Source organism: Bubalus bubalis, chromosome 3 (assembly GCF_019923935.1).
Source record: "Bubalus bubalis isolate 160015118507 breed Murrah chromosome 3, NDDB_SH_1, whole genome shotgun sequence".
Lineage (NCBI taxonomy): Eukaryota > Metazoa > Chordata > Mammalia > Artiodactyla > Bovidae > Bubalus > Bubalus bubalis.
In genome coordinates, this window is record NC_059159.1 from 161,516,622 (window position 1) to 161,535,350 (window position 18,729).

Here is an 18,729-nt window from a genome sequence, read left to right on the forward strand (position 1 = left end):
AAATGTTTGAGTTAGAGTAGACTTCCAAGACAGCGTCTCCCCATATTCTCATTTCCTTGCTGCTGCTGCTGCTAAGTCACTTCAGTTGTGTCCAACTCTATGCGACCCCATAGAGGGCAGCCCACCAGGCTCCCCTGTCCCTGGATTCTCCAGGCAAGAACACTGGAGTGGGTTGTCATTTCCTTCACCAATGCATGAAAGTGAAAAGTGAAAGTGAAGTCGCTCAGTCGTGTCTGACTCTTATTGACCCCATGGATTGCAGCCTACCAGGCTCCTCTGTCCGTGGGGTTTTCCAGGCAAGCTAGGGAAGTTGAAACTTGGAGAACCTAAGTGATCAATCCAAGATTAAAGTGGGAACATAACATGGTTGTCTACAGCCAACCTCATGGCTGGTTCATGAGAGAGCAGAAATTAAAACCCAAGCTTCCTGAACTCTGAGGGGCTTCCCACCTCCCATCAAAGGAGCTCTGCCTGGTAAAGTCTTATAGCCACCCACAGAGAGATGCAGACCCCAGGCTTCACTTGTGATTCTGGCTGGCTACATCAGGCAGTCTGGGGAGTAAGGCAAAGAAAGATGACCTGCCTTCATCCTGGGTCTACAGGAGGGGGGTCAAGTGGGTCTTGAACCTCCCCTGGTCGTTTCCAAACTTTTGTGCTTTAATAGCCCCATATATTTTGTGTGTTTTCTCTACATTCCTTGTTTACAGTCCCTATGTCTCCCACAAGGGGCATAGTTGAAAACATCATGACTGTTGAACCTGAAGCTACTTCTCAGAGGTGCATTTGGGGCTCTGGCAATAAAACCCACTCCTTCCTGGGCCAGAAGTCAGGGCCAGGCTTTTCCGGGGAGGGTGGGATGCAGGCAGTCGTGGCGGCAGTGCCTGACATCACCACACCACTGCGACTGAGGACCTGATCTCATCCTGAGAATTCCTGTTTGGCATCTCAAAAGCTGGAACCTCACCTTTCCCAAGTCTGTCACACCCCTTTCCTACAACATTGAACCTGCGGTTGTTGGCATTCATTCCTTAAGATCTGGGAACTCAAACCTAAATGCTTTCAGGACCATGGCAGGTAAGGTAAAAAGTGGAGCTGGCTGATCGATGTAAGACCAGGAAGAACAGGCTTAGTTCTCGCTCAGGGGTTTTACAACCCCTGCTGTCCATACGAAAATCTCGGGCTGGCCATCTGACCATCGGTGACCTCTGATGAGAAAGAGCCTGGGAAGGAAACCAGGAGACCTGGATACCATTGCCAGCCTCCTGGTGACTCAGCAGAGCCTTCCCTTTGCAGAGCCTCAGTTTTCCTTATCTGTAGGAAATGGATCTTTAAGATTCGAATAGAATACATGTCCCCAAAACAACCAGAGCCAATGTCTGTCTATGTGTCTGTCTGTCTGTCTGTCTGACATATTTGCGAAATGCTTGACAGGTCTCTTTGGTCTAACTGACTTTAGAACCAGTTTCCTTGAGGTCTTTGTTGGATGCATTTGTGACATTAATCCTTAAGCACTTGGATCCTTGTAATAAAATGACCTGCACTTAACCATCATCCTGGTACCACGCTCTATGTCACAGGTTGCTTTTTTGCCAGTGTTCTCTTCTTTCCAAAAGCTGTCATGAGCAGACAAGCTTATTAGAAAGGGTGTTCTCTTCGTGTTGTTTGTTTCAGGGAAAATAGAGAAAGTCAGACCTCCTCCATCCCCCACACCTGAAGGTCCCAGCTTGCAGCCTGACTTAGCCCCCGAAGAGGCTGCCGGATCGCAGCGGCCCAAGAATCTGATGCAGACCCTCATGGAAGACTATGAGACACACAAATCTAAAAGGCGCGAGAGAATGGATGATAGTAGTGTAAGTTTCTCCTCTTTCCTCTTTCCTGCATCCAAGGGTAAACGTCGGCCTGGTGTATGGTACTGTGGATCAGGCTCTGATGTGTGTGCGGTTGTCTGGCCAGCATCATGGGACCAGCACCAATTTTCAAATGTGTGGTTTTAACATGCCTGGAGTTGGGTTGGGGTTTGTCTTGTTTCTCAAAAACATTGATCATGCAAAGAGTGGGTCTTTTTACTGCCAAGTTTTGGTCTGAATCTACTGGCACAGCTTGTCCATGAGATATGGGATGTGTAGAAAGATACCACGCAGGGGGAACACAGAAGGAAGGATGTAAGCTCCCTGAAACCACCCACAGACACCAGGGAGCTGACCACAGCCATTGCTCGCCTGCTCTGTATAGATGTTATTTCTCTAGGCAGGAGTCCCCAGCCTCTGGGATCTGATGACTGATGATGATCTGAGATGGAGTTGATGTAATAATAATAGAAATAAAGTGCACAATAAATGTAAAGCACTTGGATCATCCTGAAACCATTCCCCCATCCCGACTCTGGTCCATGGAAAAATTGTCTTCTGTGAAGCTGGTCCCTGGTACCAAAAAGGTCAGGGATCGCTGCAGAGAACTATGATGAGGCTGATCCTTCAGTGTCGGCTCCGGGCAATCCCTATAAATGGTACCCAGTGCTCGGAAGACTCAGTATGTTTGGGGCTGCTACCAAGCCCATGTGTACAGTTTGTCAGGAAAGAGCCTTTTAAAATGACAGTTAAAAACCACACAGCTACCCTGCTACCCTCAACTCCGAAAACTTTGCATGTGACATTCCCATCAGCCACGAAGGAAATCATCTGCTCTGTGGTTTCTTTCTCTAGTAAGAGACTTCAGAGCCCTTGTGCCCCACAGCCTGCACAGCCAGGAGCCTGGGGATCAGCCTCAGGGGTCCATGGCAGCTTCCTTGGAGTCTGCTGGCTTCTGTCTCTTAGCATTTATTGAGGTAACTACCTCCTCCCCTGAAATAGCTCAGGTCGGTTGAGAATATGCCCCAGTTGACCCAGGACAGTCCTGGTTTCTACCTCTTATCCTCGTGTAATTATTAATAGCATCCCCTTTCCCTCTTAAAAGTGCCCCAGTTTGGATGATAAATTCTCTGCTCACCTTAAACTTGAACACGATGGGGCTCACAGTAGGAGTTCCGTGCTGATTAACTGCCTTTCATATTCTAGTTGGCTGAGTGAAAGGATACTGAGCATTTTAGTGGTAAAGAAAGTGAACGTGCCTGTGGCAGCCGAATGACCCACTTGGTGTCTCTCAGCCTCTTACCTGAGCTTGTACCTCAGTTGCTTCAAAAGCTAACCCAGCTCCTCTGGTGGGCTGGAATATTTCTGGGCTGTTCCCTGTATTGTACAGTGGGATGGGCCTGGCCCTTGAGGGCTGCTGCTGAGGTTTCCACCACTGGGGCTCCTTCTCTGAGCCTGTAAGACCCTTTCTGCCCTTCTTTGAGCCCTTCTTAAAATTATGGAGTTAACCTTTAGGTATTTTCTGGAGCCTGTGACCGTCTTGAAGCTTAGGGCTGTATGTACAATTTCACACTGTATATCGGCAACCTTGGTGGAAGTTGGCTGGGATGTGGGGATACGGAGGAACTAATGGATTACTTTGCATGTGACCTAGACGAGTGATTTTGAAGCACCTTCTCTGTATCTCTTGTGCATGCCTTTTGTGTTGAAGGGCAGGTGTCAGGGGAAAACGCCATACCTGGAAGTAAAGAGCCTGCTCGCACTCATGTTATAGGCAGAGATGAACAGACTCTGACACTTAGGCAGCCACCTGACGTATACCACTCAGGTTGGATTTCCCCCTTTGCATGAAGGAAGCTGCTTGGAATCGGCCTTGTAACACTGATTGCCCTTTACTTACACACTCCTGTCTCTGTTTGTTTTTTTGTTTTTTTTGTTTTTTTTCAAGTATATCAACATTTTAGATAAGGAAGAATCCTACTAAGCAAACTGCTCATATTCCCAGATCTCAAAGTCAAGGCCAAGTGTTCTGCACTGTTGTTGATACTGCAAGAGAACCAAGTTTTTCGCTGTTGAAAGTTCTTAGGGATAGAAAACAAATCTATCCAACCTACTGTATCTCTTTTAAGAGACCCAAATCTGGAAGAAACAAAAGAACAGTATACTCCAGTTGCTTCTAAAGCAAATGAATGATTATCAGTGAGACTTCTTCTCAGAGCCGCTTGTTACCCTGTCTTAGTCCTTTTGATTCAGGGACTCTTTCTATTGTGTCGCCATCAATCACTGCAGAATATGCTGAAGTTTACCTGTAGGAATGACCAAGCCTTCATCTCTTTTCCTAGCTGATCTGTGGCCTTTCTTTAATTGTCTCTCATACCAAAATATTAACCATAGGGAGCAGATGGATGGCTTGAAGCCTGAATTTTGTCGCTGGCTTCCCTGCCCCAGAAGCTGGTAATTCTGTTCTCCTTGCTCCATCCACATACATGATCCTCGGGGTAAGTCCCTGCCCCAGAAGCTGGTAATTCTTCTCTCCTTGCTCCATCCACATACATGGTCCTTGGGGTAAGATGTGGCTTCTTAGCTCCTCCAGCTTCTATCATCCTAACTCATCTGGGTCCATTGTGACTCAGCACTTGGGCCTGCCACCATTTCTTCCCCAAAGCCACTCGGCAGCTATGAGTCACTCACGTGTGATCAGGACCCAACCACAAGTGTTCACCCTTAGGAAGTGGCAAGTTCTTTCTGAACTGAATGAAGAGAATTCTTACATACTGTACTTCCCAAGGAGAAGGCAGGCTTAAAGCCAAAATTGGGATGTGTGCGTAGTGATGCGCTGGGTACAGTGATGTTAATGAGGGTGGGAGGAGAGAAGAAAGAGAAGACAAATGTAGCTGTGCCTGCAGTTTGCATGAGTAGTTTTTGCCAACTTACCTGGGGGAAAAACACTGATCCTTACCATCAAAACAGGTATAGCATCCATCCACCCCAGAGTGGCGCTGGCATCTGGAGACCTGTCCCTAGTTCAGGACCTTCCATTTCCCCACTTGATAAAATATCATATGTGGGATAAGTCCCTGGCAGGCGGTGGAACTGAGGCAGCTGCGGAGTATATAGTGCTCTTTTTCATACTCTTCAGCTAGCCTCTCTCCTGCTCGAACCAAAGTGAGGGCTCAGAGAACGACAGAAGGTGAAATATGAAATCATGAATCTCTCTTTCTGGGAACATCTGCCCAGGAGTTTATGTGAAAGTCATCTGTGGATGTTTTGCTTCATTTTGCAGTTGGGGATGAAGTCAGTGACAAGGAACCAGGAAAAAATCCCTTTTCTGAAAAAGTGACCCCCAAACAGCCATCCTTGTTTCCCAGCTCAGACCTGGGGCACAGTAACGCTTCAGTAGCAACGGTCTTCATCCGCCTGGGCTGGGGCCTTCTGCTTGGCGTGGTCACTGATGAGTGTCACCATGCTTGAGGTTCAGCCAGGCTCTACCTCTTAGTGGCCCCCTTGGCTAATTTAGGGGTAGGAGGATTGCTAACCCCAACCCTACCCACTTACCCTGGGCTGTTTACCGGGCTGTTTACCAGCCTTTAAGGACTCTTGTGAGAATTAGGAAAAGGCACGCTTTTCCAAAACTCTGTGAGGATGCAGTCCTGAGTCGGCTGTGCAGCTGGGGAGGAGACCGGGGGCACTGAGCTCAACCTCATCCATCCCCCACCTAGTGTTTTTGTGCAGAGCAGCCGTCCTGCTCGCAGTATAGGTTCCTCTTACCCCGAAATGTTATCTTACATGGAAATGTCCCCTTATCTGGGCCTGATGCTGTCTCTGGTCAGTCATGCAACTCATAAGGTCCTGATGAATCATGATTTCTTGTAGGGTTTCTTGGTACCTTGCAAAGGAAGGATATTGAGGCAACACTGTTTTTCTGGCCAGTTTTTCCTCCAACCTGACCTGAGTCTTGGAAGGCAATGAGTTCTTGAATCAGGAGTGCTCTTGAACTTGTTTGGTAGACTTGCTTTCCCTTTCTCAGTGGAAGGGATGCTGTGCTGAGTCCAAAGTACAGCCTCCTGGGCTTTTAGCCCCATCCCCAGGCCTCGCACAGAATCTGCCCTTGGTGGGTTTTCCTGTGTTCTCTTTCTTTCTCCTTTGCCCCCAAGGTAGTTATGAGAGGGCTTTCAGCCTTTCCTGCCTGTCTTGGAATAAGAGAAGGCCTCTTCGATTCCTGGGTTAAACCAAGGTCTCTTTGATTCCTGGGTTAATTCCTGGGCTAGAAGTCACTACTTTTCCAAGAATTCCTGACACACACTTCTTCCAGACCAAGACATCTTTGACGAATTCTCGCTGAACTGTCCCTGGGTGGGCGGAGGAAGCTTGTCTGCCTCCAGTGCCCCTACACCGCAGGCTGAAAGTTCATTCACCCTCAGTGATGCTTCATGCCCCCAGCTTGCTCAAGTTCTCACACACACCCTAGGAACGTGCAGGGGAGGGGAACACTCCACATTCATCAGCCCCTGGTCATCAGTCTGATCGTGATGCAACATCGTTTTCCAAATGCAGCACCTAAGAAGCAGCCAGTGATCACAGTCATATGATCCCCCATCCAGCCTATGGTCACCCTGCCAGAAACCAGTCAGTGCCTTCAAGGTCCCGTGTGGTGTAAATGCAAGGTCAGGACCACAAGTCTGAAGGGAGCTGTCAGAAGTCGGTCCTTCTAACTCATTACCCACAGCCAGGACATTTTTTCACTGAGCTTTCTTTACAGTGACTTTTAGTTTCCTAGAGGAACTAAAGGATCATTCTAGTTCCAACATAATCACCCCATTCTCAGGAACCTATCTAAGCCCCCCAAGGTAGACATGAAGCAGGCTGCTTGCTGTCTCATGGCAGTGCCATCCTTAGATCAGGTTCAGAGAATCTGCCTGCACAAACCTTGCATTCAAACCATTCTTTGTCTGTGGTTAGGGTCTTCTTTTCATGGGACAACAGATTACAAGACTACTTTGGGCTCAGAGAGGCCTACAGGAAGAGGAAAGGGCTGTTTGTCTACAGATGACTACAGATTCTAACAAGTCCAACATGACCCTTAAAGATCTTGCTGGGGGGCAGCTGGTTGCATAAACAACAGGGGAAAGAATCTTGTTAATTCAGATCATAGCAAATGGAAGTGACAAATCTTGAATTAACAAAGTCTGGCTTATCTGATATTTTTATGAATAAATAATAGGGTATCTGCTTGCTACAAAAGATACACTTTTTAATAAACTGATATCAGATGAAGCAAGCCTTGGTGTGGGTGTGTCCTGGTCTCCTGACGTCACTTCCCCTCCTGTCCCTCCCCTACCCCCCCACGTGGTGCTGGTCGCCAGCTGAGGGGTGTTCCCCGTGTCTCTGCCATTTACTAACCCTGGTTTTTCCCTCTCTGCCAGTACACCTCTAAGTTACTGTCTTGCAAGGTGACTTCCGAGGTACTTTTCCACTTGTTTGTCTTGGTCTTCCTGCATGCCTGACCCAAGTGCATGCTGTCTTGGTTTGCCGTTTCCTGATGGTTTTTTTTTCCTCCCTTCCTTTTCTGAATGGGATGATTGCCTTGAAATGTTGGCGTCTATGCAACAGTGGTATATGAGACTGTGCTTTGCTGTGCTGTGTGCTGGGCTGGACAAGACCTTGCCATGCTCATGGATCTGGAAGATGTTTGGACTAGAGGGCACACCAATGGGCTATTTGGATTTTTGTTTGTTCTTTTAGAAGCTGATAACAAATCTGCTCTGGTCTGGTTAGAAAATCATGTAGCTCAAGTGGACGGGGGCTGTTGGGTTGGATCAGTCCTTGGTTTGGCTTAACATAAACCCAGAGAGCTCCACGCCATCGCTTTAGGATAACTTATTCCAACTGTGAACCAATCCAGTCCCCCTCCCTGCCATCTTTAAACCTATGTTTTTGTTTTGGACGCTCCTGCAAGCATTATATTTCCCCAAAAGCCTCCTCCTTGACCCTACAACTTCCTTCTACACGAATTTCTCAAACCTGTACTATGAAAAAGCACATTTTAAAATGTTTTCCATTTTTTTCACATATATATTATTTATGTGCTATGAGAAAGCATATTGGTTTTTATATTTTTTATTTCTATAGCATTATTTTTATTTTAAAAGAATTATTGCAGATGTACAGAATTGTAGAGAATCATTTATTCATTCACCTGGTTAACAGTTTATCCAGGACCTATTACACATCAGGCACTTTCTAGGTTCTGAGAAGATAGTAGTCACCTGAACAATGTCCGTGATCCCGTGGAGCCAAGAATGTGCCAGTGTGCCAAGTATATGACAGAGTGAAATAATGAGGCCAGCCTTGTCCATTCTTGTCATTTGTAGTATTTGTTTAATATTTTATAAAGAGATTAATATTACCAATACCATTCAAGCCCTCTTGTTACTTCTCCCAGCTCTCATTTCTTTCTCTCTTGAGAGAAAACTTCTCTGGAGTTTGGCATTGATTGTTTCCATGCATGTTTTTATCCTTATACTATATACTATATGTCTGTATACATAAATTATATCTAATGGTTTTGCATGTTTTAGAACTTTCCATAAATATATCATATTTTAGCACCCAGTAATCTTTATTCTGTCTGCATCATTTTTTAATGTGTCCATGTTGATACTTTCAGCTCTACTTCACTCATCATAGCTGCCGTGTATAGTGTTCCATTGAATGAGTACATATGTATTGATTATCCTTCTGGTGATCGAACTGTAGGTTGTATCTTTTCTTTGCCATTACAAACAATGAATCAATGAATGTTATTGTACATAGCTCTTTGTGTGACCCATGGAAGAAGGTCTACAAATATATCTAGAAGTAAAAGCACTTGTTCTGGGGCTTATACAGACTCACATTCACTACCTTTTACAAATTATTCTTCAGATTGGCTGTGCTGACCTATAGCACAATATCTTGGGTTGACCCAAAATGTTTGTTTGGGTTTTCTATACCATCCTACAGAAAACCTGAATAATCTTTTTGGCCAACACAATATATTTTATATCTCCATGTTTAGCAAAATAAATGTAGTTAACTATAGATATGAATTGATGATTATCAGTGGATGTTTTTTTTTTTTTTTCCAGAAAGTATAAAATGAATACTGCACATATCATCACATGGACCTTCTTCAGTGTCTAACTGTGGTTCTCAGTTGGGGGAAGGTAGTTTAAGAATTAGACCCTAAGCCCACATTCCCTTTGAGTCAACATAAGATTGATGAAAATCTGGTCTCATCCACCCAAGGAAGATAAAACTGGGCCCTATCTACCTTCTGTGGAAGAGATGGGGGGTCAAATATTAGCACATCTTAACACATCTGTCTTTTGTTTCACATCCCCAAAATAAAGTTGTCTAGGCTGATTGCTACTCAAAGTGAAGCGATTCACTTGAATTCCCTAAGCATTGGAAAGAAAAATTAATATTAGTGGATTGTTCAGAGAGAATTGATTTTTTTCTTTCTCCCACCAGACCTAAATCTGAATGAATTCGTGGAAGATAAAACCTTAAATCAGGTCTTTCTATGTTTTTTTCTCTCTATTTCTGTGGAGAATGTATATTGTCCTTTCTGATTCTTCCTCCTTCAGATTCCTCCCAGCCACTGAGCAGTAGTGGAACATGGTATTCCAGACCATTGACTCCATACCCAGAGTTCTGGGGTCAGATGTTAACTTTTCCTTCTACTAGTCTGATTATGTAAACCTCCTTTTGGTTCAGTTTTTTCATATGTGAAATGCAAATAGTAATGGTATGAACCCCATAGAATAGTAGCAAGGATTAAAACCCCGGCTGGTTCATGGTACCTGTGATGTATGTATTTATTATTATCAGAGCCCTGGAGGCAAGTGCTTTTCTTAAACCAGAAAGGAAAGGAACAGACTTTAGGAAACAAAGTTAATATGCAAAGATCTAGAACAAGAGTTCTAGATTTGCTAGAGCTATATTCACACACACACAGTACTCTATTAATTGTGCAGCAGAGACTCATCTACATACCTTCCCCAAGGGCTTGGCTTTTGAATCTTCAAAAGGCCAGTTGTAGGATGGCTTCACTCCTGAGCCAGTCCGATCATAAACCTCGTGGACCTGAGGACAATTTTATAGCAAGGTCACTGGCTCTTTTAGTTATGCTCTGCTGCTTATCTGATCTGTGCCTTTACTAACAACTTTAGATTTCATCAGGAATCCAGACTCATGATAAGTAGCATATAAATGAGGGGAATGAAAGAAGAAAAGAGGGCTCATTATTGGTACAGATGAATTATTTGGGTTGCCACAAGTAGATGTTCAAACCCAAGCTGTGCTGAATGTTTCTATAATTATAAATATCATTTCTCTGCCCATTGCACTTTCTGGTGACTAAGCTCCAGGAGGGAAGAGACTCTTCTGTCCTAAACATGAAGTACTATGCCCGACACTTGGTAGAAAGCCAAGAAATATCTGTAAGATGGTTGGATAGTTGGATTGATATAGGTTCCCAAAGAACAGAGTACAGTAAATTTATTCAACATGATTGAGAATTAAAACGGGGCCTAAGGCCATCTGAAATGGAAGGGGACACTCTTTTTCAGAACCTTAGATTGATTTTTAGCTCTTATGTAGACCATTTGTTTTGTATATGCAGTCTGCAGGGCAAACATATGACTGTTTTACATAAGGAGAGCTCCTTGTCAAAATGCCTTATGTTAGAATACCACTTGATTGCTTATAAAGCCCTTTCTCATGATGTGAGAAATGCATAACTACTGTTTGAGAACTTACTATGCCCTGGAAACTATGCTAAACGCTTTACATGCATTGCCTCATTTATTCCTCAGACCAACTTGGTACTATAGTTTTTATTATCCCCACTTTACATATAAGGAAACTGAGGCACAGAAATAATAAACCTTCCCAAGGTCATGTAGTTACTAGGATTTAACCTTAGACCTGCCTGGACTTCAGAGTCCATCCCTCTTCCTGAAAAAGCCTGTGAAATAGGGCAGGTGTTGTGTTTATAGATAAACTTTCTTTATACATAAGGTTTAAGAGACACAAGATGCCATGAACAGCAGCAACACGTTCCAGGCAGAGAGCTAGAAATAAAGCTCAGCACTTGCCATTCCAGTCCCTCGCTGCCTCCCAGTACCATGCTACCATGCATTGACCTGAAGACTGCTATTTAACTCTGCCAGACTTGGAAGCATCCTTCTACTGATGTCTTATTCTTAGATATTGCCTAAGTGACCATGACATGCTTATACACCAACACTTTAGGACATGGCTTATGTTCTTCATGATGAACATCCCTTCAGGAGACCTGACCGAGTTGTGTCCCATATGTCCTGTCCAGCCGTCCCTCCTAGGAGGACTAGGGAAGCCTTCCCGGAGACAAGTGCACTGCGGCTCTGAGAAGTCCATTCATTTATCAGAGGTGCAGAGAAGCAAACTGAGATTCCTCTCCCTGCTCCGCTTGCCCCGCCTAGACCTTTATCTGTCCAGAATCTGCTTATGTCTGGGCTCCCACCACTGCTTGTAAACCTTTATCTCCTTGCTTCTCTGAAGTTGTCAGCATCTCTGTCGCTTGCCAGAATGATTGTTCTTCACGTAAACAAAAGCTTCATTCCATATTGGTTGGATAACCAACCAGTCTTGGCTCTACTGGACTTTTCTTTAAATTCAGAAACTGCGCATCCTAAGCCAGAGCCACAATAACTGAACTGACTGGTGTGCATGGGCTTGCTTTTGGCATAGCACTGTGAAATTGAACCGTTTCTCCTGCTTTGGCAACCTAAATGTCCTTCATGCGGATGTCATCTGGATCAAACTCAAGCAGGAGCAGACTGGCCGAAGGTTCCCCCCGGAGTCCACAGGCTCTTCTAGGGAACCAGAGGGAGGGTGGCTCACCCCGATGGTGGTGAACCAATTTGTTCTCAACGTTGTCACCTTCCATTTCCTTAATGAGTACCTGTAGCCCTGATGCTACATCAGTATGCTCAGATTCCTTTATTATTGGCTTCAGCTCTTTTTTTTCCCCCACTTAATTCCTCTTGCAAGCTTAATTGTACCAAAGTAGATTTTTGTGATATAAATAAGATCACAGCTTACATAGGTCCATAAAGTTTGATGGAATGATTCCACACTGGTTCCATTGTTTGGAATTCTTTTCTGGAGACTAAGACCATTCATAGCTGTGCCAACGTGGGAGTCACTAGATCCAAGAGGCTACTGCAATCAAGTATGTAGTTTCTCAGCCACACGAGCCATGTTCTAAGCACTCAGTAGCTACCACACTGGATAGTCCAGATGCAGAACATTGCCAACAGACTGCACTCATCTAGAGCGTGTAGCGATCGCTTTGTTATCAAAAAGCTTGATGCAGGGCCAAATTTAGTTCTAGAAAACTTGCAGAACATTTCAGGGAAATTAAATCTCTCTATACTGAGAATGATGGGTCAGATGGCAAGTGAACTTTGGCTGTGAGATGACGGCGCCCCCAGGACCTCCCACCACCCACCTCACTTTCATTCTCTCCAGTCTCCCAGCTGGTTCAGACACTTTCCCACTTTCCTCATTCAGTAGATACTGTTGAGGGAGGGAAAGGAGAAAAGAAACAGAGAAGTCAGTTTGTGTACGTGATTGATATCCATGAACTCTGTGTAATTTTTTTCCTTCTCTCTTAGGTCCTTGAGGCCACACGGGTTAATCGAAGAAAGAGCGCATTGGCTTTGCGCTGGGAGGCGGGGATCTATGCCAACCAAGAGGAAGAAGACAATGAATAATCAACTTCCTTCCACCCAGGAAGCTTCTTTGGTGCTTGGGCTCCCAAGAAACCAAGAAATCAACACATCAAAGCATTTTAATAGAATATTTATTAAAGTGCAAATGAACTCAGCAATCCTTATGCAGGCCAGAAGTTATAATTTACAGTGATGAAAAAATAACATGAAAAAGCAGTCCACCCACCAAACTCGAACTCCTGGGAGTCAAAAGAAAAAGGATTGTGTGTGTGTGTGTGACTCAAAAGGATCGCCTGGGTTTGGACCACAGTTGATCCAAAAGGACAAAGAAATTATGAGCAAACCGACATGGTTGCTCCAGGCAGAAGAGACCAGGCTGCCTGGGTGGTGAGGAAAACAGTGGAGATGTGGCCCTTTGGAGAATCTGAGAAGCTGGCGCCGTCCACCTGGCGGAGGGTACTTCCCTGCGCCTGCACCAGTTTCCCACCCGTGACCGCATCGCAGGTGGCGGACCAACTCCATTTACTCCAGCAGCCACAAAATAAGGTTTCTCTCCGTTTGCCCAGAACAGGCGACTATCGTCCCATATCTTTTTCATTTAATTGTTTTTAATTAGGAGCCATGAATGATCACAATCCGTATTTTGAAGACAAGATTTCTTCCTGTTGCAAACACAATCTGTTCTACATTAGGAGGTTGAGGAAGCGGGGGCAGAAAGCCAAACCAAATAGATTATTTTAGCTTTAGGGTCTTGTCTGCTTATGATACTGACTGAGCTACAGTTTATGAGAACACATTTTCACAATTCTGTTTCTTTATATGAAGACTATATTTAGGGGGCAACAACTATTTTTATGATGGGGTGGGGGAATCTATCCATGTATAAAACCTGTACACATTGAACAGCATGGTTCAAGAGGGGAGGGGTGTTTTTAGAATGGCAATAATCAAAACAAGGGCGAACTCTGCCTTGGAGAGGTAGATGAGAAATAAAGAGGTGTTTATAACTATATTTTATATATAAAGTGAACCTTCAAGGGAGTAGGAAGATGATAGATTATTTTGGATCAGTCAGGGAAAGGAAACAGTAAAGAAAGCTCATGAAAGGTAGAGAATAAGGGAGGGAGAAAGAGTGGGAAAATGAGGAAGTAAGAGAGATTATTTTTGCTGAGCAACCAGTATTTTTCAGGATGATACAGAGAAAAATATAGAATAGAAATTTAAGTGCACAGTTACAAATCCTAAAGATGGGTGTGTGTGTGTGCGCATGCACACACGTGCCTATGTGTCCACACATGCCTTTGTGTATTTTCGCAAAGCACATGAGTGCTCACGAGTAAGGGTGTGTGTGTGTGTGAGGATTAAAATTCCAGAATGGTCATGGGACAAAGGTATCCACTTACTTCCTCCAAAGCTGTTTGCCAGCATCAGGAGTGAGCGAGAATTTCTTTTTTATGAAAAGGATATAGAGGCTCCGAGCTGATACAGTATTTGTATTTGTAATATTAAGTTGACCTAACATGGTATTTGCATGAGTCACAATGGCAAAGTTTTGAGCAGTTTTGTAATTTGACATTTAGGAAAGTTTCATATCTATTCTCATGCTTTGTATTCATGCTTAGTATAGGCTAAAGGATGCCAGCTTTACTCTTTCTGTCTTTTAAAGCAATATGATCAGGGCATTCAATCATGAAATGCCCTCAATTTCTGGATGAGAAATTTTTTAACTCTGGCCATGAGAAAAATACTGACCAGCATTCTTTTTTTTTTTGGTCCCCTTTGTTTTTTTTTTTTAAATTAGAGGATAATCACTTTACAATATTGTGCCCTTTGTTTTAAAACTGTGTTTTTTTAAAAAAAGCAATAAGTAAGTTAGACCTCACTAAAATTCCTTTTTGTTTTTATATTGTTCTGTCATAAGCGCTAATAGGTTATTCTGACAAGTAGCAGTTCCACAAAATTTGTATGTAGATGTCATGCACACTATCTTTGCTTCTTTTATTAGACTAATGTCGACTTTAGGGGAAAGTTTATTCGTAAACAAGTGGTGGACACAAAGTAGAAATGGAGCTGTCGGATAACTTACAACTTTGAAACTGCCAAGGGAACCTGCAATTTGAAGCCAAATTCTACAGATGGGTAATTAGCACCGTCTTCAAATGGCTCACGCCCCTGAGCATTCCGAATGAAGAGTCAACAAAATGTGCTAGCCACTGGAGATGCCAAATAAGATGCCTGCTGTTAGGAATTCTTTTTTCAAGTGGGAGAGGCTGGCACAGAGACAGACGTTCCCAGGAAAATGAGATGAGGAGTCCTGACCAGTGACAGGAGAGTACCCTGAGGATTTCCAGCATTGTTCCCAAGACAGGCACGGGAATGACCACTGCTGCGACGGTAGCATCGTGTGGCCCAGGGACACAGGCTGCTCGGATGCCTGGAGAGCAGAGTGTTCTATGCTTCATGACTTCTGGACTAACTCTGGATCTGGTCATGGCCATAGACTAGATTCGAAAGAGGAAACAATCCTCAGGACTTGCCTGAAGTGTTTGGTTCTGTTTTGAAGGAAAATGTGTACCCACCTTAAACCTCCATTTGAGAAGAGAATGGGCAGCTGAAAAGAAAGCTTAGAAGGCCACGCAATTCCTGCACTTGCTGTGGAGGCAGATAAATCGGTCTTTGACTACAGTTGATTGAACCAGACACACCGATTGCGTCGAGTTACAGAGTTGGGATCCTCTGGTCCATGCTTTGAGTAGGCAACAAATGCAGAGTTTCCGTGACCCCCTCACAGTCACAAAGCCGTTTAACTGTGGCCCCCACATCTCCAGCCTTTGCTTGTTCCCTTCTGCTGCCTTCTGATGACTGCTGTTCCACTCAGTTACAACCCTGTTAAAATGCCCATTACAGTTCCCTTGGAAGAGCCAGGTTTTCTCTGCGCTCTTGAGTTTTTTTACTCATTTAAGAAACATTGGGCCATGGCTTTGTACATATCACTATGCTAGGCTTTGGGATCCCAAATGAACCCCTTAAACTGTGTGAAGATGCAGCAGACCTGGAGGAAAATCACTCCTGCCTCATCCATTCAGAGGAAGAGGCTTGTCCACACGTCGGCCTCTGATGCTCATCCCTGCCCCCAAATAGCACGCAAGCTTGTTAATCTCAGCTAGAACAAATGTTTAGATTCCGTACATATTAAAAGCTTTCCTGAAAGTATTCCATTCCACAGTGTTTATAGATGTCCACTTTCCTCCGGAACTGATTACCTACTGACATTCCTTGGCTTTCTCATCCAGAAATTATGGAAACAGGGTCTGTCAGTGGCAGGAGGCTGGGCTGTGTCCAGCGTGAAGGACACATGCAGTCTCCTTGCCTTTTTACACCTGTGCATGCTGCCCACCGTAGACAGTGATGTATAAACCATATATAGCTCAGTGTCCACATATATACGCAACACACACACACAGCATAACAAGGAACACTAAAACAGTGTTGACTCTTGTCTCTGAAGACAAATAATTTAACATTTTTTCCAACTAAAGAATGGATGTCATTAAACTATGTATTGGAAAAAAAATAATAACCTACGTGTTTAGAGATGGTGACTATATCCAGTTTTAGTGACAGAACCAATTTCCTGAATTTTAAGCATTCAGTGAGTGAGCTGCCAATTTTGATTTTGTGTTGCTCTTTACCCAAATGACATTTTTTTTTCCCTTTTTTGGAGGAGGGGGCAAAAAAGCAGCAATACTGTGTTTGAAAATGATACTCTGGCTCTCCTGTGTATGTTAACCACTTCAATGTTATTATCCTGCTTTGGTTTTATAGTGATTGTGAGGCATTCAATGCAAGTATACAATTATTTTCTCATTAAAACCCAGTGTGTGTTGTGTTTTTGTAAGTGATGGCCACTTGTTTGACTGGGGTGAGGAGTTGGAGGACCGCACTGCCCGAGGGTGGCATGCCAGTGCCCTCGCCTCTGATTCCACGGGGGAACATTGCCTCTTGCATATTTGGAACCAAGAAAGCAACACGAGCTGGTGGGGCAGACCTTTGACAGGCTGTTGGCAGTGCCCCTTTTGCCATGTTGGGTCCAGCTGCCCTGGCTAGACTGGAAACTGATGGGACCGACAGACGTGACACGGGTGCCTCCTGAGGAGGGAGGTAGATTCCAAGGTCAGAGATGGTGGGGCGAAGGGCAGGATGAGCAGTGATGCTCACACTCTGCCCTTAGGCTCTAATTTTTATTATCCATTCCATTCCCAGCACCCACATTTGGCTCTGCGTGGGTGCTAAGTCGCTTCAGTCATGTCTGTGTGACCCCATAGACGGCAGCCCGCCAGGCTCCCCTGTCCCTGGGATTCTCCAGGCAAGAACACTGGAGTGGGTTGTCATTTCCTTCTCCAATGCATGAAAGTGAAGTCGCTCAGTCGTGTCCCACCCTCAGCAACCCCATGGGCTGCAGCCTTCCAGGCTCCTCCATCCATGGGATTTTCCAGGCAAGAGTACTGGAGTGGGGTGCCATAAGTTGCTTCAGTTGTGTTCAACTCTTTGACGCTATGGGCTCTCCTCTGAGGCATAGAGAATTTCAGACTTTACCAAGCATCTGAGACCACAGGTGAACCAGAAAGCTTCCTCCCTTGATTCCCTCCTGCCCACCCTCCACTTCCTCACCCCCATCCCGAGTCTCTAGCCACGCTAGGCTGTTTTACATCTTAACCCCTGGAACTAACTTGCACCCAGACTTTCAGTTGCCTGTTCTTCCTTAGCACCTTCTTGTCTCTCTCTCCCTGGGGTCTCCTTTCAGCTGCTGCTTTCTTCATTTCTCCCCATTTATGTACCTTCTTCCAGTTTTCACCACCCCTACCCTACACCACCCAGGATTCCAGTCATATTCTCCTGTTCTTCCTTACGGCATCATGTCCAGTCTGTGTGATGGGAGTTCCCAATTTTGAGGGGAAGGGAGTGGGATCAGGCCCCTTCAAAAATTTGATCAAACTCTATAAACAGTAACGTATTAACATTTTTAAAATGTATTTTTAATTGGAGGATAATTGCTTTACAATGTGTTGGTTTCTGCCTGACCACGACATGAATCAGCTATAAGTATACATGTACTCCCTCCCTCTTGCACCGCCTTTCCACCCCTCATCCCCCACTCCCAGGTCATTACAAAGCACCAGGCAGAGATCCCTGTGTTACACAGCAGCTCCCCTCTAGCTATCCATTTCATACACGGCAGATGAATAGGCAGCATTTATGAAGCACTGAGAAAGTGACAGGCATTTTCTACAATTTCCACAAATGTAATCTATTTCTTAGGACATTCCATAGGGCATTCTGTTTTGGTTTTTGTTTGTCTTTTGGGGCTTTTTTTTTTTTTTTTTTTGAGTGAGCCACAAAGGTTGCGGGATCTTAGTTCCCCGACCAGGTATCAAACCCAGGCCCTGGCATTGAGAGTGGGAAGTCCTGGGAAATTCCCTGGGTTGAACTGTTTTGATATCCACTTGACAGGTTAGAAAACAGATGCCACAGAGCTCATAAATAGTAGCGCTTGAATTTTAACCTGGGCACTCTGATTCAAGTGTTACCTTACCCACTCTTCCCATAAAAATGCACATTGGCAACTTCACATGCAAGATGCAGTAGATCTGATGCTGTGTGGGGGTCTGGGGGACCTTACCACACCTCCTCCTGCTGTGGGCTCTTGTGAACCAAGGCCAAAGCCGTGATAGGGGCTGGAGTCTTGGGGGAGAGCAGAGTTTTGGTGGCAGCCACTTCATTCAGATAAAGTTTCTTAATTTGAATGAACTGTCTCTGGGCTCTTTCCTTTGGGATCAGCTCTCCCAGGAGATAGTGGGAAAGGATGACCCAGGCTTCCCATTGCCAAAAAGGAACCAGAAGTGACTGCAAATGGGTGATCAAAAGGTGCTAAAATTGAATTGTGATAGTTGCACAACATTTATTAAAAATCTTTGACTAGTACACTTGGAAACAAGTACATCTAATGGTCTGTAAGTTACACCACAATGAAAGCCGTAGCAAAAAACAAAAGGATGGGGGACTCAAGGAACTGGAAGAAAAATCCAGGCAAAGGAACCAAGGAGGCCACGCAGCCTGAGGTT

General features: G+C 44.6%; 1 protein-coding gene across 11 annotated transcripts in view; it reads left to right on the forward strand.

The window, feature by feature from the left end:
* Positions 1-16,501, forward strand: part of PALM2AKAP2 (PALM2 and AKAP2 fusion) — a 515,120-nt gene extending 498,619 nt beyond the window's left edge. For 10 of the 11 annotated variants that reach the window (XM_025279197.3, XM_045165161.1, XM_044940414.2 and 7 more), the window contains 2 exons: positions 1,672-1,850; positions 12,551-16,501. In XM_025279197.3, the coding sequence (XP_025134982.2) occupies positions 1,672-1,850; positions 12,551-12,649 (278 nt within the window). In that variant the 3' untranslated portion in view covers positions 12,650-16,501. The remainder of the gene's footprint in view (positions 1-1,671; positions 1,851-12,550) is intronic. The other variant, XM_044940418.2, reaches the window with a different exon arrangement.
* Positions 16,502-18,729: the final 2,228 nt, after the last annotated feature.